General features: G+C 25.7%; 1 protein-coding gene across 1 annotated transcript in view; it reads right to left on the minus strand.

Annotated features, from left to right (window-relative positions):
- The window catches only part of LOC111634312 (lethal(3)malignant brain tumor-like protein 1), a 57,147-nt gene extending 33,914 nt beyond the window's left edge, over window positions 1-23,233 (minus strand). Inside the window, exons 1-4 of the mRNA XM_023379063.1 lie at window positions 23,130-23,233; window positions 22,466-23,059; window positions 22,025-22,196; window positions 18,657-18,847 (exon numbers count right to left, since the gene is read on the minus strand). Coding sequence (XP_023234831.1) covers window positions 18,657-18,847; window positions 22,025-22,196; window positions 22,466-23,059; window positions 23,130-23,222 — 1,050 coding nt within the window. The 5' untranslated portion in view covers window positions 23,223-23,233. The remainder of the gene's footprint in view (window positions 1-18,656; window positions 18,848-22,024; window positions 22,197-22,465; window positions 23,060-23,129) is intronic.
- Between the last annotated feature and the right edge of the window lie 234 nt (window positions 23,234-23,467).

A 23,467-nucleotide genomic window follows, 5' to 3' on the forward strand; every position in this document is an offset into this window, starting at 1 on the left:
TCGCTTCGCGTTGAATTTTCGTCGATGTTAAGCCTAACAAAGACTATTGTATTGTTAAAAATTATTTTTTTATTTTGTACAAACAAAATTAATTTATTGAAAAATATAAAAACAATAAAAAATTATACTTCAGAAGTTAATTTAGTATCAAAAACATAAAATATTTGAGTAGCCTGAGAAATAGCCAAAGATTGCAGCGCCAGAGCACTAGCGAAAATTTAAATTTGCCGATTGGAATGCTTTCGGATAACGGACGTTTCAGATAACCAGTTTTCGGATAAACGACACTCTACTGTATTTAAGCAATTCCTCAAAGACAGTTGTATCAACAGCAGAGATGCAGACTTGCTCTCCTCCACATGGAAATCACTCTTCAATAACCCCTTAAACTAAATAGACCAATCCACCCTCGCCTTGTACAACCATTAGCACTTTTTTACTTGTCACGTTTATTTTTCTAATTCTGCTTTCCAAGCGTAGCACCTTTCTCATCTATGGTCATTCGCACACCTTTTCTTATTATATCATAAATTATTTAATGACGTCAGCATCGTCTATGCTCCATTATCAACTATGACGTCACTCCCCATTAACCCCCTATCATGATAGTGCATCTTCTTTACGTTGCACGGTTATTTTCCAGTTTTATTTCCCAACTTTAGCGATTATCCCATCATGAACTATCCGCACACCTTTCATTTTTACCAAAAGAAAAACTTTAATGCCCTTAGTATCGTCTATACCTTATCATCAACNTCTTAAATGCTATGTAGTGTAATAAATTCAAACTCTTCATCTTTACTTAGTTCAACTGAACTAAATAAAGATGATAAAATGCCAAGTGTTTGAATTTATTATGAACAACTATTAAATTTAATTCTTATTTATCTTGTTGCTGTTCATGTAGCCTAGTATTTGAGTATGATGTGCCTGTTTTCTATTTCATCTGATGGTCAACTATATGCTGTTAGTCTAAAGTATTTCTAAAATTAACTTATACAGTATATCTTAATAATAAATCAAAATGTGGAAAAATATCAAAATGCAAACAATATCAATACTGTTTATAAATAAAACAAAAGACTATCTTTTGGCACAAATTAACACAATGTTACAAATTGACACAAAATTTGACACAAATTAACACAAAATTAAAACAATAAAATACAAGAATTCAGAAATTATAAAATACACAAGTACTGTTGATAACTTAAAATTATCATCACCATGTAAAATTAAATGGGAAGAGAGAGTAACAATATCTCTTTCTTGGATTTGAACATAAATAGGTCAGACTCTGGTCTATCTTTTAAAGAATACCATAAATTTAATATGGATCCTATCATCACACTTTCAAATTTTTTCCAGCCTACCTTCCTACCAATAAAAATGCAGCAATCTCAGCTTTAATCCAGGGTGTGTACTGATACCCATCTAGCTAAAGTTAAAGCATATAATTTTCAGAGTTACACTCTTTTACTACCTATCTTTACTGTATAAGAAAAACATGGTTAAATACTTTTTTGGAGTTTTTGATCTTTATCTTGGTCTGGACTCCATAAAGTTATCATATCTCTAGTTAGTTTTTCTAATTATGCCATTTCCATATAACACTGCTTGATCATGCTTGCCATATAGTCCAGGCTGTGATGCTTCATAAACTTTTTTATAATGATAAGCATCCTTATGGTTTGTTAGAAAAAAATCAGAGGTATATAAAAATATCTGACACTGAAGGAAACATATTGAGATGCTTGTCTATTGTTTAATGGAACATCATAAAGGTTTTTTTAAACATGAAACATTCCACTGAATTAGCTGATGCTTCCATTGAACTAGTTTGGAGTGAAATGCAATTACCCTGGCCCTGAACAAATTTCAACATCATATTTATATAAGAAATCATATATTTTAGATGAAAATCTATATAGAAATCCAACCTTAAATCTTTCAGAACTTAAATGCCTTAAACTTAAGGTAAAACTTAAAATTTAACATAATTACTACCTCTTAATATAGATTAACTTCAGTAATTCAAACTTGGTTAATTCAAATTCTACAGTTTCTGAATATTCTAGAGTTCTAATAAATTGTAATGTAAAAATTACTTGTTTCATTTGAATGTTTTTTACTAAATTTTGGAAAATTTGAAGCTGGAATATCCTCATATTTCAAACAGTACAAGAGTTTGAAAACTCAAAGCCGTAGTAGCTTAATTAATTCATACTGAGCAATAGCGAAAAGTGAAAACGAAAAGCAAATGAGAAACTGATCTGGACTGCAAAAAGTGAAAAGTGATTGCAAATTTTGAGCATCCCATCATTTACAAGGAAAAGAGAAATGTCATCGGTAAAAACAAATCACTTTCGATATTCAGTTTTTAATCAGTTGCATATTTGTTACAAAAAATGACAGATATTAATATGTTAAAAAGAAAAGAATATTGGGTGAGAAAAATGTTTGAAAAGTGTGAATTGCAAGAATTTCATGCTAATTTTGACATTACTCTGTTGTGTGATGTTTTTGTAACCAAGACAAAACCTTTCTCACTAGTTTCTAGCCTTTTATAGACGAGTACGAATGTTTTCAGTCTTCATAATAGGCCTTCTTCAGATACACTGTGGTCTGTTAGAGCGTTGGTTGGTAGAAATTTAAATGGTGTCAATGTTTACATAGGTATCGTCTTACTAGTGACGTCATCGTTGATGATAAGGTATAGACGATACTAATTATAACAGTTGAAACCATTGAAATACAGTAGAGCGTTGTTTATCCAAATCAATTGGGGACTGGGGTGGATAACTTATTTTTCGAATAACGAATCATGTACGAAAAAATATATTAATTTATCCCATGTTGAAATTTCTCTCCGTTGCGTGTTGCTTTGCGTTGAATTTTCGTCGATGTTAAGCCTAACGAAGACTATTGTATCGTTAAAAATTATTTTTTTATTTTGTACAAACAAAATAAATTTATTGAAAAATATAAAAACAATAAAAAATTATACTTCAGAAGTTAATTTAGTATCAAAAACGTAAAATATTTGAGTAGCCCGAGAAATAGCCAAAGATTGCAGCGCCACAGCACTAGCGAAAATTTTAATTTGCCAGTTGGAATGCTTTCGGATAACGGACGTTTCGGATAACCAGCTTTCGGATAAACGACACTCTACTGTATTTAAGCAATTCCTCAAAGACAGTTGTATCAACAGCAGAGATGCAGACTCGCTCTCCTCCGCATGGAAATCACTCTTCGATAACTCCTTAAACTAAATAGACCAATCCACCCTCGCCTCGTACAACCATTAGCACTTTTTTACTTGTCACGTTTATTTTTCTAATTCTGCTGTCCAAGCATAGCACCTTTCTCATCTAAGGTCATTCGCACACCTTTTCTTATTATATCATAAATTATTTAATGACATCAGCATCGTCTATGCTCCGTTATCAACTATGACGTCACTCCCCATTAACACCCTATCATGATAGTGCATCTTCTTTACGTTGCACGGTTATTTTCCAGTTTTATTTCCCAACTTTAGCGATTATCCCATCATGAACTATCCGCACACCTTTCATTTTTACCAAAAGAAAAACTTTAATGCCCTTAGTATCGTCTATACCTTATCATCAACGATGACGTCACTAGTAAGATGATACCTATGTAAACATTGACATTGTTTAAATTTCTACCAACCGACGCTCTAACAGACCACAGTGTACCTGAAGACGGCCTATTAAGAAGGCCGAAAATGTTTCGTACTCGTCTATAAACAGCTAGAAACAAGTGAGAAAGGTTTTGTCTTGGTTGTCTTAAAATAGTTCTAGCTACAAATGCATAGAAGTGTTTTTGTAACCATCTTAAAAACTGTTAGAAACACCTGACAACAAACAGCACTGTGATAAGTGGCAAAAATTTTTTGCAAGAGAAAAAGTTTGACGATTCCAAACTTCTGAGAAATCTTCAAAATGGTAAAATTTTCCAAAAACAATGTCAAGCTGATGTGTTATTCACTCTGTTTTTTCTTTTTCACCAGCAATTCATTCTCAATGTGAATTAAGCTTAACAAAAAAACCGTGACAACCAAACCAATTATGTATTTTCTTAGCATAATGTTGCCGTTGAGAACAAATTACACAGGAACACTTTTAGTGGAAAAAGGTCGGTTTATTGATAGGAAAAGATATGCATTTCGGGCTTAATACCCCTCTTCAGTCCTGAGATTATAGTGACAGTTAGGATAATGCAACTTGTGAGAAGACATAAGTGAAAAAAGGGGGGACCCTTATACACAGTATAACATTATAACAGTATGACAACATGTGCTGTAGGCTGTGAAATAATTCCAATGAAATGTACAAAAAACATAGGCCAGATAGGAGAGGTTAAAAAGATGTGAGTATTCCCTGTATCGTTCACTGTTTTTTCACCTATGTCTTCTCACGAGTCATGTTATGCTAACTGTCACTATAATCTCAGGACTAAAGAAGGGCATTAATCCTTATGCCCTAGTCAGATTAAGAAAAAAGAATAGATAGACAGTATTCCTAGTTTAAAGAACATAACTGGTTCCACAGAATCATTTGATAAATGGAAATCTTACGATAGATGCACACATGCAGCACAGCAACGAAAAGCAGTGTTGCAAATGCATCTTCACTGTGCGGCAGCACAATCATAAAAGTGGCAACCTACTTAGATTTTGGCACATGTGTACAGTATTCAAGATGGCAAATGATACCAACACTGCCATTATCCATGTGTTTACAAATTTTGTTTTGTACAGCTTGCTTTATTTAGCTAGAAAATTTTATCAAAGGTTTGAACAAAAATTTTGGATTAGAGATATTTTCTTGGATCAAGAAAGAACTGGTGTACAAAATATGCTTATTCTTTGATTAAGATCTCTTGATAAAGAATACTATTACGAGTAATATTTGTTTGTTTTTTCCTTTGGAATTAAATTATATATGATCATTTGTGTAGAATTTGTGTTAAATTTATTATCCTTCCCTTGCTATTCCAATGTCAGTTATCTCAGTTAACTGTGTTGAACTTTCCACCATTAAAACACCACACGATTCTATTTTCTCACGTGACTACCAGATGAATTGTTATTGGCTGATTGAAATGCATCTTGGTGTCGGCTGTTGAAAACATAGAATTCAACCAACTTTCATAGCATGAGAAAAGTGGCAGAAAATCTGATTCTGTGGCAAAACAAGTGACATCATTCTGCCACTTTTTGCTTCCGTGCCACTTGTGTGCATCCACCCTTACACTTAGAATATGACAAAATTCATACCAAATCTTAACTGAACCTATTATTTCACTGGGTTGTGGGATAAGTAATTTTAGCTTACAAGAAAATCACTTATCCCACAAAATGCTTACAAAAAGTATTAAATTCCTTTAAATTAATTAAAGCATTTTAATACTTTTTAGAAAGTAAACAACATTCTATAATACAGACATACCTCACCTTACATTGGTAATTTGTTCCAGAAGAAACGACTTAAGTCAAATTTATTTGTCACTAGACTAAACCACAAATAACCAACCATTCTCAGTTCTATATTTTATTTATAAATGCATTTTTAATAATATATAGTGAATAAGAATATATTTTAAGCTTACAAACAAATAATTTTAGTTTTTAATATAGTACAGAAAAAAGTAATCTAAATTTACAAATACATATACATACATACTTGTAAATATACATGTTTACAATTTGGCGATGTTTACAGTACATCACAGACTCTTTATTTATGAATGTGGTTTGCTCTAAGACAGGCCTGGCCAATCCATTTGCGGGCCACTTTGATCACTCGTAACATTACGGTGGGCCACAAATTTAGGCAAACATGCTTTTAAAAAAGTAAAACAAATACAAAATGAATAAGATTTTATTGTTATACCAATAGTTTGTACTTGCACTTGTGCATTATAACAATGACACATGCAAATTTTCACTTATTTAATTGTTTTGGTATACACATAATGGGAAACAAAAGTTTTAATAGATATACAGGGTGTTTTTTTTAAACTGATGGTACTCAGAGACATCTGTAGAGCAATCTAACAGCCAGACTGTCACCAAATTTGGGAGAGTGACCAAGAATGATATGGGAAAGAGATTCCGCAAAGAAAAAAGTAGGGGTGGATTTTGCCAGTAGGGGTGGATTTGGCACTGCTGTAGTGAAACAGCTAAGAATTTGCATAACGCACTGGTAACACCTCAAAATCCAAATTCACAATAATGTGGTTGACAGCTGCGCCACCTAATTTGAGCTTAAAAGACAAGGACAAAAGTCTGAAGCGCATTCCAGACTTCAGCAGAGTTCAACATGCATCTTTCATTACCTCAGCGTGCGTTGCTTGTGAAACTTTATTATATTAACCAATCGAGCGCACCAGGTGCTCTTCGTAAGTTTAGAACCCATAACAACCTGTGCAAAGGTCCTTTATCAATTAATGCATTGAAAGACTTGATAAAGAAATTTGAAGAGACAGGATCCTTAGCAGTTCAGCCTGGTAGAGGGCAAAAACCAGTGTCTGCATAGACAGTTAGTGATGTTGCGATTGCACTCGTTGAAGGTTCTAACCCCCCGGATCTAACCCCATGTGACTTTTTCCTGTGGGGTTACTTAAAGTCCAAGGTCTATCTTGGTGGTATCCCCAACTTGATGACCTTGAAGGACAACATTTGTTGAACTATGATAATCATTCCTATGGACATGTTACGTTCAGCCATAGAAAACATGGTGTTCAGGATGCAATGTGTTGTCCAGCAGGACGGTGGTCACATTGAAAGAGGGAGAAGGTTATTTGCTGATTAATTAAACTTTCATTATTACACTGTCTGATTATTCATTTGTGTGTTTGTTAATTGCAACTGGGTTTTATGCAAATTCTTAGCTGTTTCACTACAACAGCACCAAATCTACCCCTACTGGCAAATTTAGGTACTACTTTTTTCCTTTGCAGAATCTCTTTCCCATGTTGTCCTTAGTCACGCTCCCAAATTTGGCAACAATCCGGCTGTTAAACTGCTCTACAGATATCTCTGAGTACCATCAGTTTAAAAAAAAAACCCTGATATTATACAGGGGATTTTTTAAATTGATGGCTTAGCAGGCCACACAATTTAACGTGATGGGCCGTGGGTTGGCATGGCCTGCTCTAAGACATTTTAAAATAAGATGATTTTGTAAGGTTAAATAAATACAGTTATTAAAATTATTTTGCAATAGTAGAAAATAAACTAATTTATGTTAAATTTAGCAATATTGAGTGGCACTGAAAATGACGCCAAACAGTAGATATTGGAACTACTGTGAAAAATGCCAATATTGAGCTCTTAANTTCTAACCCCCCGGATCTAACCCCATGTGACTTTTTCCTGTGGGGTTACTTAAAGTCCAAGGTCTATCTTGGTGGTATCCCCAACTTGATGACCTCGAAGGACAACATTTGTCGAACTATGATAATCATTCCTGTGGACATGTTACGTTCAGCCATAGAAAACATGGTGTTCAGGATGCAATGTGTTGTCCAGCAGGATGGTGGTCACATTGAAAGAGGGAGAAGGTTATTTGCTGATTAATTAAACTTTCATTATTACACTGTCTGATTATTCATTTGTGTGTTTAATTGCAACTGGGTTTTATGCAAATTCTTAGCTGTTTCACTACAACAGCACCAAATCCACTCCTACTGGCAAATTTAGGTACTACTTTTTTCCTTTGCAGAATCTCTTTCCCATGTCGTCCTTAGTCACGCTCCCAAATTTGGCGACAATCCGGCTGTTAAACTGCTCTACAGATGTCTCTGAGTAACATCAGTTTAAAAATAAAAACCCTGATATTATACAGGGGTTTTTTTTTAAATTGATGGCTTAGCAGGCCACACAATTTAACGTGATGGGCCGTGGGTTGGCATGGCCTGCTCTAAGACATTTTAAAATAAGACGATTTTGTAAGGTTAAATAAATACAGTTATTAAAATTATTTTGCAATAGTAGAAAATAAACTAATTTATGTTAAATTTAGCAATATTGAGTGGCACTGACAATGACGCCAAACAGTAGATATTGGAACTACTGTGAAAAATGCCAATATTGAGCTCTTAAAGACCACTAAATAAGATGACAACAGAGAGTCACAGATGTTTTCATTTTCATATTTCATTCTCTAAGATTTATGAATGATTATATTAACATTTACTGTAAATGTACTTATTTTAATATGATTTTATGTGCTTTTAACACTTTTCTAATGATATTACGACTTCAATATTTGTGGCAGACAGATGTAAAGTTGAATAAAATGACTTAAACTTCATTTTTATTTTTCCATTTATTTTTTTTGACAAACGACATATAATCGAAAACGACTTAACTCAAAACGATGTAACCCACAGTATACCTGTATTATCAGGAATCTTCAGTGATAGATTTGTTAACTTTCTTGACATTAACTCTACTGGGTTCAAGTTTAAACATCAAAGAAATTACATCAACAATCTTTCTTACAGATATGAGATACAAAAAGCATTGCAAAGGAGTCATGCTAAAACAAGTGTCAATATGAATACACAATTTACTATTCAAACAGCCAACTGAACCTTAAACCACTCTTTCCAACAACTGTTGCCTGAAAATGAAACCAACCTAAAACTGTGTTTAGCAGAATTTCTTAATAGAACTGAATGTCTTTATGAGAGGTAGTTAACTGAATCACTTGTTAAATGTGGATTTACTGTATTTAAATTTCATATATTTAAACAGATACATTTTAATTATTGAGTCTTCAGAAACCACATGTTGTAGCAATTACATTGCTCCAAACTCTCTATACAGTACAATGTACAGTAAATAAATTTTTGAAAATAATTTATCATAATAATGAACTTTCTTCTCATAATATTTTTAATTATTATATTGTATCAAATATTTTAAAATATTTTTATGTAAATCATAAGTTTTTTAAAGTTAAATTAAGTACCTTAAATATAATCAGTATTGCAACTATTATATTAATTTCACTACATAATTATTCATTATAATCACTAATAAATTTAAATTTCAATTAAACAATGATTTCTAAGTAACTAAAAACAAATCTATATAAATAAAATATTAATAAAAAATGTAAACAAACAACATTTTATAAGAACAAATCTCAGATTATAATTGCAAAATATTTGATGGAAAATGAAAATAGAATTTTAATAAAACAGTAATAGTAAAATAATCTTATGCATACATGCCTAAACATTTTCAATCTTGTAAATAAAGTTTACGGTTAAGAATTTCTGTAAGACTTGGTACCATTTTGTAAGTTTCAAGAAAGAAGAAGAAAAAAAAAAAAAAAAAAAAAAAAAAAAAAAAAAAAAAAAAAAAAAAAAAAAAAAAAAAAAAAAAAAAAAAAAAAAAAAAAAAAAAAAAAAAAAAAAAAAAAAAAAAAAAAAAAAAAAAAAAAAAAAAAAAAAAAAAAAAAAAAAAAAAAAAAAAAAAAAAAAAAAAAAAAAAAAAAAAAAAAAAAAAAAAAAAAAAAAAAAAAAAAAAAAAAAAAAAAAAAAAAAAAAAAAAAAAAAAAAAAAAAAAAAAAAAAAAAAAAAAAAAAAAAAAAAAAAAAAAAAAAAAAAAAAAAAAAAAAAAAAAAAAAAAAAAAAAAAAAAAAAAAAAAAAAAAAAAAAAAAAAAAAAAAAAAAAAAAAAAAAAAAAAAAAAAAAAAAAAAAAAAAAAAAAAAAAAAAAAAAAAAAAAAAAAAAAAAAAAAAAAAAAAAAAAAAAAAAAAAAAAAAAAAAAAAAAAAAAAAAAAAAAAAAAAAAAAAAAAAAAAAAAAAAAAAAAAAAAAAAAAAAAAAAAAAAAAAAAAAAAAAAAAAAAAAAAAAAAAAAAAAAAAAAAAAAAAAAAAAAAAAAAAAAAAAAAAAAAAAAAAAAAAAAAAAAAAAAAAAAAAAAAAAAAAAAAAAAAAAAAAAAAAAAAAAAAAAAAAAAAAAAAAAAAAAAAAAAAAAAAAAAAAAAAAAAAAAAAAAAAAAAAAAAAAAAAAAAAAAAAAAAAAAAAAAAAAAAAAAAAAAAAAAAAAAAAAAAAAAAAAAAAAAAAAAAAAAAAAAAAAAAAAAAAAAAAAAAAAAAAAAAAAAAAAAAAAAAAAAAAAAAAAAAAAAAAAAAAAAAAAAAAAAAAAAAAAAAAAAAAAAAAAAAAAAAAAAAAAAAAAAAAAAAAAAAAAAAAAAAAAAAAAAAAAAAAAAAAAAAAAAAAAAAAAAAAAAAAAAAAAAAAAAAAAAAAAAAAAAAAAAAAAAAAAAAAAAAAAAAAAAAAAAAAAAAAAAAAAAAAAAAAAAAAAAAAAAAAAAAAAAAAAAAAAAAAAAAAAAAAAAAAAAAAAAAAAAAAAAAAAAAAAAAAAAAAAAAAAAAAAAAAAAAAAAAAAAAAAAAAAAAAAAAAAAAAAAAAAAAAAAAAAAAAAAAAAAAAAAAAAAAAAAAAAAAAAAAAAAAAAAAAAAAAAAAAAAAAAAAAAAAAAAAAAAAAAAAAAAAAAAAAAAAAAAAAAAAAAAAAAAAAAAAAAAAAAAAAAAAAAAAAAAAAAAAAAAAAAAAAAAAAAAAAAAAAAAAAAAAAAAAAAAAAAAAAAAAAAAAAAAAAAAAAAAAAAAAAAAAAAAAAAAAAAAAAAAAAAAAAAAAAAAAAAAAAAAAAAAAAAAAAAAAAAAAAAAAAAAAAAAAAAAAAAAAAAAAAAAAAAAAAAAAAAAAAAAAAAAAAAAAAAAAAAAAAAAAAAAAAAAAAAAAAAAAAAAAAAAAAAAAAAAAAAAAAAAAAAAAAAAAAAAAAAAAAAAAAAAAAAAAAAAAAAAAAAAAAAAAAAAAAAAAAAAAAAAAAAAAAAAAAAAAAAAAAAAAAAAAAAAAAAAAAAAAAAAAAAAAAAAAAAAAAAAAAAAAAAAAAAAAAAAAAAAAAAAAAAAAAAAAAAAAAAAAAAAAAAAAAAAAAAAAAAAAAAAAAAAAAAAAAAAAAAAAAAAAAAAAAAAAAAAAAAAAAAAAAAAAAAAAAAAAAAAAAAAAAAAAAAAAAAAAAAAAAAAAAAAAAAAAAAAAAAAAAAAAAAAAAAAAAAAAAAAAAAAAAAAAAAAAAAAAAAAAAAAAAAAAAAAAAAAAAAAAAAAAAAAAAAAAAAAAAAAAAAAAAAAAAAAAAAAAAAAAAAAAAAAAAAAAAAAAAAAAAAAAAAAAAAAAAAAAAAAAAAAAAAAAAAAAAAAAAAAAAAAAAAAAAAAAAAAAAAAAAAAAAAAAAAAAAAAAAAAAAAAAAAAAAAAAAAAAAAAAAAAAAAAAAAAAAAAAAAAAAAAAAAAAAAAAAAAAAAAAAAAAAAAAAAAAAAAAAAAAAAAAAAAAAAAAAAAAAAAAAAAAAAAAAAAAAAAAAAAAAAAAAAAAAAAAAAAAAAAAAAAAAAAAAAAAAAAAAAAAAAAAAAAAAAAAAAAAAAAAAAAAAAAAAAAAAAAAAAAAAAAAAAAAAAAAAAAAAAAAAAAAAAAAAAAAAAAAAAAAAAAAAAAAAAAAAAAAAAAAAAAAAAAAAAAAAAAAAAAAAAAAAAAAAAAAAAAAAAAAAAAAAAAAAAAAAAAAAAAAAAAAAAAAAAAAAAAAAAAAAAAAAAAAAAAAAAAAAAAAAAAAAAAAAAAAAAAAAAAAAAAAAAAAAAAAAAAAAAAAAAAAAAAAAAAAAAAAAAAAAAAAAAAAAAAAAAAAAAAAAAAAAAAAAAAAAAAAAAAAAAAAAAAAAAAAAAAAAAAAAAAAAAAAAAAAAAAAAAAAAAAAAAAAAAAAAAAAAAAAAAAAAAAAAAAAAAAAAAAAAAAAAAAAAAAAAAAAAAAAAAAAAAAAAAAAAAAAAAAAAAAAAAAAAAAAAAAAAAAAAAAAAAAAAAAAAAAAAAAAAAAAAAAAAAAAAAAAAAAAAAAAAAAAAAAAAAAAAAAAAAAAAAAAAAAAAAAAAAAAAAAAAAAAAAAAAAAAAAAAAAAAAAAAAAAAAAAAAAAAAAAAAAAAAAAAAAAAAAAAAAAAAAAAAAAAAAAAAAAAAAAAAAAAAAAAAAAAAAAAAAAAAAAAAAAAAAAAAAAAAAAAAAAAAAAAAAAAAAAAAAAAAAAAAAAAAAAAAAAAAAAAAAAAAAAAAAAAAAAAAAAAAAAAAAAAAAAAAAAAAAAAAAAAAAAAAAAAAAAAAAAAAAAAAAAAAAAAAAAAAAAAAAAAAAAAAAAAAAAAAAAAAAAAAAAAAAAAAAAAAAAAAAAAAAAAAAAAAAAAAAAAAAAAAAAAAAAAAAAAAAAAAAAAAAAAAAAAAAAAAAAAAAAAAAAAAAAAAAAAAAAAAAAAAAAAAAAAAAAAAAAAAAAAAAAAAAAAAAAAAAAAAAAAAAAAAAAAAAAAAAAAAAAAAAAAAAAAAAAAAAAAAAAAAAAAAAAAAAAAAAAAAAAAAAAAAAAAAAAAAAAAAAAAAAAAAAAAAAAAAAAAAAAAAAAAAAAAAAAAAAAAAAAAAAAAAAAAAAAAAAAAAAAAAAAAAAAAAAAAAAAAAAAAAAAAAAAAAAAAAAAAAAAAAAAAAAAAAAAAAAAAAAAAAAAAAAAAAAAAAAAAAAAAAAAAAAAAAAAAAAAAAAAAAAAAAAAAAAAAAAAAAAAAAAAAAAAAAAAAAAAAAAAAAAAAAAAAAAAAAAAAAAAAAAAAAAAAAAAAAAAAAAAAAAAAAAAAAAAAAAAAAAAAAAAAAAAAAAAAAAAAAAAAAAAAAAAAAAAAAAAAAAAAAAAAAAAAAAAAAAAAAAAAAAAAAAAAAAAAAAAAAAAAAAAAAAAAAAAAAAAAAAAAAAAAAAAAAAAAAAAAAAAAAAAAAAAAAAAAAAAAAAAAAAAAAAAAAAAAAAAAAAAAAAAAAAAAAAAAAAAAAAAAAAAAAAAAAAAAAAAAAAAAAAAAAAAAAAAAAAAAAAAAAAAAAAAAAAAAAAAAAAAAAAAAAAAAAAAAAAAAAAAAAAAAAAAAAAAAAAAAAAAAAAAAAAAAAAAAAAAAAAAAAAAAAAAAAAAAAAAAAAAAAAAAAAAAAAAAAAAAAAAAAAAAAAAAAAAAAAAAAAAAAAAAAAAAAAAAAAAAAAAAAAAAAAAAAAAAAAAAAAAAAAAAAAAAAAAAAAAAAAAAAAAAAAAAAAAAAAAAAAAAAAAAAAAAAAAAAAAAAAAAAAAANGTATATACCGGCTTGAGCGTCGATGTCGACGTCTCCCACACTCTGAAAAGTTTCGAATTGTTGCCCGAAGACGAGGGAAGACCAATCGGTATTCATTAATTTACGTCGCTTCTTGTGTTTGTTCTGTGGGGTGTTCGTTATCCGATCATGTGTTCGTTGTCCGATCTGTTCGTTAACCGATCACCCACTATTTGTAAAAGAGGGTGAGAGAGCTGTCACTAGATGAAACAAAATACGGTTACACGATACAATAATAGCACGGAAATCCATACAAACTAAATGGCGCGACAATATATACACTATACAGGGTTAAGATTTATAATTTATATAAGGCAATATCGAGCAATTTAATGTAAAACGGGGGAAAGTTATACGTACGAAGCGTATACGTTCAGGAACCATCCTTAATATTATTAGATCGCAGCAGATCTTGCCCGTTTTCACCGGGTGCAAGAATTAGGTCCCTCCCCTCTTTCGAGGCTAATTACATAATTTTTTGATGGGTCTAAAAATATATTCGATTCCCGCTAAAATGCAATCTAAATAGTATAGTAGAAGCCCAGTTCTTCGGGGTAATCCTTAAAAGTCATCCCGGGAGACATCCTCCCTCGGCAGATTGCCCACCTGTCGCGTGGCAGTAATCAAATAAATCTAACCTGAACCTAACCGAATAGTTAATGGGCCCTACTTTTATGTAACGTGACGGAACGGAAAGACGTGACGTAATGTAAGAGGTACCCGTGTGAACGCAACTAAGGCATCGGCCTCCGGGAAATCCGAATTCGAATCCGGACGGGTACCCCTTGCGATTTTTTACGGGGGCCTTTCCCGACATGTCGAGTCCCCGTCGCTCTTACTGCGAACCTGGTCGAACCCACGATAGTCGTAGAAAAAGACCTTCTTAGAACACAAGAATATCTTACAAACAAAAGTTTGTTTTTCTACTCTCGAATACGCAAGTTTTGAATATTCACTTAAGCGCTCAACAGGTGTGCCGTTTCTTTTATTACCTGTCGCAAACGCGTTTATGGTTTGGCATCTGGCAGTTTATTTCCATTAAAATTTAACGAATCCGTTTTCACATCTTAGTACAGTATTTTAAAGTAAATTTTAAAAAATTATCCGCATCGAGATTAAATAGACTCAAAAAATATCTACTTTTTGAATATCTCGTCACTTAAAAGGGCATTTAATGGGCCAAATTATGGCTATTACACCCAAATATCTACGTAATAGTCGAAGACGGTCTTTAGGGCCGTCCGTATATTACGTAACGCAGATACGGGTGGATGCGTATACGGATATTTTGGTAATTGTTACGATGAGTTTCGAGGAAATGCGAGTGCTTACAAAAACGTTACGCAATGCTAGGATCCCAATCTTTGACTAACCGAATGATGATTTGATGGAATACGGCAACTGGACACGTGGGCGATCTGCCAAGAGGAGGACTTTCTATGGGAAAATTGCTCGTATTTAGGCGTTAGACGCGCGAAGACGATCCGGAAAACTCCACGTGGCCAACCCAGGTGCAGTTTTCTGTGTTTTATTCACGTGTCTAAAGTATAAAAATAGTGTTACGTGATTTCTAGACGATCCCTTAAAACTTAAAAATTTACTTTACCCCGTGCGACGGTCCAATTTTTTCTCCTAAAATTCCTCGGAATACGAATTAAGAATACAAAAGAATACTTCGTAACGGATGATTTTAACGACGGTATACGTCGTTAACAGCAACGAGGACACGTTATCATCCTCTATTTCCTTCTGCCTTTGGTAGATAGAGAAATTTGTGTCGTCATGACAGTTGCCGAGTTCATTGGCTGGTTACTTTGATTCTCTTTTAACAGTTTATGTGTGTCTTAATTAGAAATTTTAGTAACTCCAATACTTAGGTCTTAATCCTTCCACATTAACGACGACGTAAGAATTTAAACAAAATTTTTAACCCAAAAAAACATAAATATAGGATTTAATCGCGGTGTAGTGATGTCACTTCCACCAATAAAAGCGGTTTTATTCCTATATTTAAAAATATATTAAAAATTACTTTTGATGAAACATAACGCAATGCCACGCAAAAGATGAATTTCTTCGGCCATATTTTGATTTTACGGTTTAAAATTAAAATTAACTTATATTTTAATAAGTCTAACGCAATCTTTTTCATTTAATTTAATTTATTTAGCCATACTGGGTAAAACCCACGATGCGGGAAATACAAAAAAATTGTTACATACATTACGCACCGAAATATGTTACAATCCTTCCGTTATTACAGGGAAAATTAAACATTTACATAAATGTTTAATTTTTTACTGAATAAACAGGTGTTTGTTGCATATCTTTGTTTACTCTTTTAATCATTTACATAGCTCTGTCACTTCTACCAGTCATGCAATGTGCATGTGGCTACACACATTTCTTAGTTGTGTAAGTATAGTACACAGTACAGCAGAAAAAAATGTATTGCTAAACAGAGATTTATTACAGTAAAGAATATCATTCAATTTTACATTAAGCTAATACAAATTGCATTGGAAATTATATTTCTTATCATTAAGGACAGATTTATCATTATATCAATAATCACTGTACCGAGATTTGACTGTATATAAAATTTAAAAATTTCTAATATTGAAAAAGTTTTTCTTTTTCATTTCAGATAAGATCTTGTATTTACATTGAGCAGTCAATTATAAATATATCAACTACCAAATTTCCATACAAAATAAACATTTCATAATCATAAATAGAAATTTGTGACAATGTTTTGGATTAAAAAAAGTGCAATTGCAGATATTCTTTCTAATAGTTCAGCATAAAAAACAGAAATTTAATCAGAATAAACCATTGTGAACAACATATAAAATAATTAAGGCAATTAAAAAATTTTCAGGATAATCTACTTGACTTTTTGTATTAAAGACTGAACTTCTGAGCAGAGTCCTAATGAAATTAGTTATGTTGGAAATTACACATATTTTTGTTTTTCTTTCTGCCCTATGGGCCTTAAGAGATCTTTTTTCAAGCCCATCACGGGTACAGATAAGCTCATAACGGAGTAGCCAAATAGTGAAAGATTGAGTTTGACATATCCAAGAGATCATCCCCAAAAAATTCTTGGGGTTAAACTCATTCAGATCCAATCTCAAATCCCCAGAACAGTAGGCTGATACCTTACCAACTGGCCATTCAGCCTTTGTGTGTTTTGCTATTCTACATAAATTAACTTTAGCTTGATGGATTAAAGAATTCAATAATACAGATCCAAAAATTTCCAATAAAATTACAAAAGTATAGAGTTCAAATTGAGTACTTTATCCATATTTGATAAATTGCAAATTATATAATATTTAAATATAATGAAATGCCACTTACCATCACTTTTCTATAACAAAAATTTAGATCACATATTAATTAACTATATATTTTGGCTAATGATGATAATGCTTGCTACAATTATTAATCAAATTATTAATTTTCTGTAATTTTCATAATAAGTGAAACCAAAAATTAAATACCTCACTTCATATTCATATATATACAATAAAATTCAATTACTCTTTCCACTATATTTGAAAACTAAATAGCCAGACATAAGTATTTAATTTCCAATAAATATTTAAATTTTATATAACTTTATTCACATCTTGAAGTAAATAAAATAAAAACCAATATAAATTTATTTTTCTAAGGGCATTTAGTTAAACATTTAAATCTCATTTTGATGTCAAATGAAAATATGTGAATACAAACTATTCTACTGTAAGTAGATAATATTTTTCTTTCAAAATTAATTGAATTATTGGAAAAAGAGAAAGCACTCTAAGGAAATTTATTTTGTCAAAGAAGTACCATAATGAGAAAAGCCTACTAAGATGGGTTTACAGTGATATATAATTGCAATAATGATAATTGTAAAATACTTTGCCCCATTGTTCTATGGAAATTTGAAAAATTGTATTATTTTAAATCAGTAAAGCATTATTCATGCCAATACAAAACATGAAAAGCTGTTCCAGAAATGAATGTTGACATCTGGAAAAGAAACAATGTGCCAAAACAGAAATATCTTACTCCTGCTAAATCATGTTGCATCTCAGTGGCAAGAAAACTATCACTGAAATGTGTAACTGCTTTATTTGCCCACCTAATATAACCAGACATATAGACAGCCTTCAAATCAAGGAATTATTACTTACTCTAAGTATGCATACAAGAAATGGTCATTGCAATTCCTTTTCAGAGAAATCTGAAAAATATTCTGGCTTCCAAGATTAGAAAGCAGAATATAATAGAACAGGAGGAATAATGATAGCTTGAAAAAATGTCATAGTACTGGTAATAAAGAACATTTTTACTGAGATTGTGGATGCTGTGAATGAAGATGAGTAGACAACTTCACTGGATGAGTAGAACTGAAATAATATCTCAACATGGATGAACATATCATCCATGTTGTTGAACATATGAACATATTAAAAAACAGTCATTTTGAATTAATACATCTCAATAAATTTCATGAACTGTTTTGGAAAGTTCTGAAAGCATACAAAAAACACAAAAGGAGAGGCAGCGTGTTCTATTTCACCTCCAAGAAATGATGCATTCATGATACTCTTAATTATAGACAGTTTAATCATTTTAAATGATGATTATGAAAATGTTGTAAAAACCTTTTTGAATGTAATACAGAATTTCATTTTGTAAAGATACAAAAATTGTTTAAAAAAAGCAGACTGACTGTTATTTTAAATCTCAATGATGTATGTAATAAATGTAGGCAGTAACAATTTTTTTTTAATTTTTATAACACTTAACACTTTTAAATATTGTAATAAACAGAAATTAACATAACAACAATCAAATCACATAAATGGTATTGTATATCTTTAAAAAAAATTTAAAAAGTTCAAAGTGTAATTTAAATCTCAGTTTTCCAATCCCATCTATTTCAAATTAACAAGGTTCAACTATAGTTTATATTAAATATCTAAAATATTAAATCACATAATTAAAATCTCAATATTCTATATTATTGTCCTGCCAAATCCTTTATTTTTATATAATGAAGACACAAGAAAAAATGACCAATTAAAGATGAAAAACTTACAATCTACCTTATGAATGGAAAAAGCATATATTCAAAAAATTTTTTTTATATATATTAATTATTATAAATGGATAAGAAATAAAATAAATAGATTTAGATCAATAATATACTTTTATATATATTAATATATATCTTAGAAAAAGTAATTACATCAATTATCTTCAGATTTATGCATGGAAGTGTTAATAAACTATACCATCAAAACATGAATTAATATAAAAAAACAAATAATTTCTATATCAAAATTCATACATACCTGTAATATTACCAAAAGAAGAATTTACAGTTTGTGTAGTAAATGGTGTTAAGTTTGGTCGTAAATCAGCTGTTGTAAAAGTAAAATTAATTACAGGACTCTGAATATGTGTACCAGCATTTATTAATGAAGTAGCATTTGTTGTATTTGTTGTAGTTTTAATTGTTAGAATTTTTTCTGGATCTAAACATGGTTTAATTAAGCCAACCGATTGATTCTTAGGAGCTGATGGCACATTTAACTGAGTTGTCAAAGTTGTCATTTTGCAAGGTGCTATGTCCCTACCTAAAATGTTTTAATTATATTAAATAATTAATTTGATTGAATTAAAAAATTTTTCTTATTGCATAAAAGTAACATTTATAATGCAGAATTACTTAAGGATGTTATACTTAATTAAAATTGGTAAATAAAGTCTAGTAAATAATGTATAATAAATATTTTTATCAGCATTGTGTAATGTAGAAAAATAATAATAATAATGTTTTATTTTGAAAATTAAAATTTATTAAGTTCTCCACTAAATTAAAAAGTATACAATTTCAACTTACAGTGAATCCTAAGTGATTAAAAAAAATATTTCTAAAGTTAGGTAATTAATATATTAGCAATTAAAACTCTGAAGATTTAATTGCTCAACTTTTCAAGAGCCAAAAGATTATTTAAACATTAAACGTTTTCAGAAATTTCAGCTCATTTTAAAAAATATGGCTGAAAATTACATCCAATTCTGTTTTTATACAATTGATATGTTTCCAAAACAACTGTGTAAAAATATACTGTCTGTATGAAAAAATGGAAGATTGATTCCAACCTTAAAAACCAGTAAAAATAATCTGATAAATCATTAATACATTACAATACTTTTAAACAAAATATTTCAATTTTAGTTAATAAACCAGAAAAGAGTTTGGTTTGGCTTGGTTTAATGGGATACAACACAACTACAAGTAGGTGATTTGCCAATAAAGATTCTTCCTAGAAGGACTTTTTATGGGAAACTGACCCCTGTATGTTAGACACGCAGAGAAGACCCAGAAAACTGTTGATGACACGTAAACAAAGTACAAAAAATAGAAGAAAATAATAATGATAATTTTTGTTCTCTTTTATATGTAATCAATATTTAATGTCAAATGTTTTAATTAGTAAATTTCTGCTTCCAGTTTTGGGTATGGGACAGTCTTAGGAAAAATGTCTGACTGAGAGCATGTTTTTTTTTAGTATTCTTGGCTGCATGGAAAACAATCAACAATATTTCAATGTCAAAAGCTCCATATGACTAGTTCCATGGACAGGCATGTACCTGTAATCAACTACCAGTGTCTGGTGATTTTATCCACTTGGAAATCAGAAGAGGAGCAATTGTAACTTACTTATCAGCAAAATTTAACACTAAATGTCATACAAAAACTATTCTAAGTTGAAAAAAAAAAAAAAATTAGAAGAAATACAATTGTACAAACAAATCATCAAATTTTGAATATATTTTTTCTGAATGTTTCAATCACAGAATAAAGTGGTATTGACAATGAAAGACCAATTGCCACTATACATGTTCAAATGTTATAAAAAAAAAAAAAAGTCAAATCTTAAATTTTAAGATGTAATGTAACAGCCTTAAATGCAGATTATAAAAGATATTTTTTTAAATGAGCAATTTTTGAAAAAAGGAAATTTATTGAGATGTGTTAAATCAAAAAACACGTCACTCAAAAAGAAAATTGAATTTATTTCCCAAAGCCCATTAAATCAAAATCATTAAAAAAAATTCTTGTAAAAACAGAATTGAGTGTATATATGAAAGGTCATAATAAACTTTTTAAAAGATGATTAAGTAATCCTTCATTAAATATAAATGAAATCTATTTATTAAAAGTAATTAATGTTAGAAAGTGTCTAGCATAATTTTGAATAATTTAAATGAACTTTTAGAGATTCTGATTTATCAGATGTATAGATTATTCCTATAGGATTTTCTGAAAATTTAAATTTATGCACTAATTCTTGGCAATACTTGTTTAAATTATATTCTTTAAAACTGAATTATAAATTCTGATATTGCAAAAATTACATTATTTGCTAAATTTTTGCACATGTCATAATTAATTAATTAAAGTTGCATACTTTCAGCTATAAAATCTTGCTATTATTCATAGCAATTTTTAAACTGTTTGTTCTAAAGATTGAAATGCATTCCAAAAACTATTTAATNCCAAACGGAACCCAAAAAATTTCTGGGGCTTTTTAACCCATTTGAATTTGACCTCAGAGCCCCAGAACAGTCAGAAGCCGCCTTAACCACTCGTCTATCATCTCATCTATCTAAGCCATCTATGCTTATGCTTTCATTCATATTATTTCAATCATAACAAAAATCAAATTCCATCTAATGTAACTGATGTATCAGTTATAATTATCTCTCTCTCTCTCTCTTTTTTTTTTATAAGAGTATACATTCATTTTTTCTTACAGTAATTTGAAAGTGCGCCATTAGATTCATCATGAGAAGATTCATCATTATGTCGAATAGACCCATAGATATTTCTTCTTTAATTTCTGCAGTGAACAACAGAGCCATATCAAAAANGTTCATTATAAAAAGTAATTTTGTAAATACCATCAATATTATACAGAGTGGTCAAAAGAAAAATTTATTCCTGAAAGATACACATAGCAATGTAAACTAACCCCTGAAAAGCATGCTGCAAGATGCACTTATAATAAATCTTGAACATTTATTCACTATGAACTCAAAGGACAACCTTTGAAACTATTAATAAATAAATTGATGGCACATGATGAGTCAGTCAAGCAGTCTTGTAAGGAGCAAACATTTGTTTTATCATTCTGTATACAGTATTTATAATATATAGCATCAATCTCTTAAAACTTGAAAGTTTTTAAAATTAAACTGTGTAATAATTGCTTAAACATCATCTAAACACAGTAAATCTATATATTTGCCAAATTTTTTAAATAATAATTTATAAAAATAATTTTAATATATCATTTTAANTCTCTTTTTTTTTTATAAGAGTATACATTCATTTTTTCTTACAGTAATTTGAAAGTGCGCCATTAGATTCATCATGAGAAGATTCATCATTATGTCGAATAGACCCATAGATATTTCTTCTTTAATTTCTGCAGTGAACAACAGAGCCATATCAAAAAATATATATATAATCTGTTAACTGATTGATATCAGATTATCTATGGACAATCTGATCAATTGTAGCTAAGAATGAAAATATAGATTTAATAAAATAAACTATGATGGTAAGTTATATTAATGAACTTTTTATTTATACATCTAGTTTCAAGTTCAATTAGTCATTTATATTTGCTTTTTACATCATATTTGGGAAAGTGTAGCATTGACAAATGACAGTTCCATGAATATAAAATTTATAGATTTTCATTAATAAAAAGAGCATGAGCAATTTTAAAATTACAAACCTGAACTTTCTGTTTGTTCTAATTTAGGTAAATCTTGTTTTAATCTCTTATTTTCTACAGTACATAAAGTTTTTGAATCATCAGCATCAATTTCTTCATTGCTGACATCATCTGTATTTACATCATGTTCGTCTGTTATCACTTCTAGAGTTCCAAATTCACTCAGTTTGAACTATTAAAAAAAAGCACTTTATATTTCAATAAATTATTTATTTTAAGAACTTTAAAGAACTTTTTATGTCATATTTTAAAATTATATAAAATTTTGTCATATTTTAAAAGAAATTTATTTAAAGAACTTTATGTCATATTTTAAAATTAAATTATCCATTTTCTGCATTCATATGACAAAACTAGAATTTTACATAAAATAATTCTCTTCAAAATTCAAAAATTTTTATTAATTTATTTAATTTCCTGTTATTAAAAAATTATCGATACCTTTAAATCACTTCCCGGAAGAGTCGCGATGCCATCTTTCCATTCCATTGCTTTAATAGGATCATAATCTGTACTTGTCGGGTCGTTTTGATTATTATTTGGTGAAGTTTCAATTTTTGTGATTAACGGATCAAGAGAAGATAAAGTAACTTTTAAAGGAGGAAAATTTGCTGTTGGTTCTTCTTCACTTTTTTGAAAAGGAGCTGCATTTATGACAGGAAGTACAGAAATTGTGTTGGGCTGTGATGCTTCCACCGGAGTCACCGGAACCGTAAAAGCTAACGGACTTATATCTGAAGAAGGAGAAACTGTTGGTGGAAAAGTCGAATAGGAAACAGGTATCGAACTAAATGATGTCGGAGGAATTACACTCGTCAACGTTGGTGGAGGAGGGATTAGAGTGGAAGTTGATATGCACGGTTTCGGTAAAACAGGTACATTTGTTGAAGGCACAGAAACATAATTCTGTGGGAAGACTGTCTTCTTATCTCCAGACTGAACAACATTAGTTATGGGAATAAATTTATTAGAAAATGTAACTCCTTGTACAGGTGCAGCAATAACTGAATTTTCCATGCTAGAAATAACTGGAAGCTGAAAAATTTAATAATTCATTATAACTTTTTTAAAAGTAATTAACACATATTATATATATATTTAATACCTGTTTATTTCCTTGTGGTAATCCTGATAAGCCTGACACAGTTACAATTATTGGTTTCTGAATAGTAGAAATCTGTGATGTATCTGACTTCATATCCCTAGTTACTAAAAAAAATAAATATTAAATTTTCATAAAATTTACACTAAATTTTAGTTACTTTTGTATAAATAAAGATTTATTATTGTAATATATGATACTTGAAAAAAAACTCTGTTCTGATTCATTCAAAAACTTTATAAGATAATTCTCAGAGCAAATATTTTAATGGTTTTACCCTGAAGATGGGCATTATCAGTTCAGAAATGCTTGGAAAAAGAAACCACTGCCACATACTGTAG

Source organism: Centruroides sculpturatus, unplaced genomic scaffold (genome assembly GCF_000671375.1).
Source record: "Centruroides sculpturatus isolate CEXI.00-Female unplaced genomic scaffold, Cexi_2.0 scaffold520, whole genome shotgun sequence".
Lineage (NCBI taxonomy): Eukaryota > Metazoa > Arthropoda > Arachnida > Scorpiones > Buthidae > Centruroides > Centruroides sculpturatus.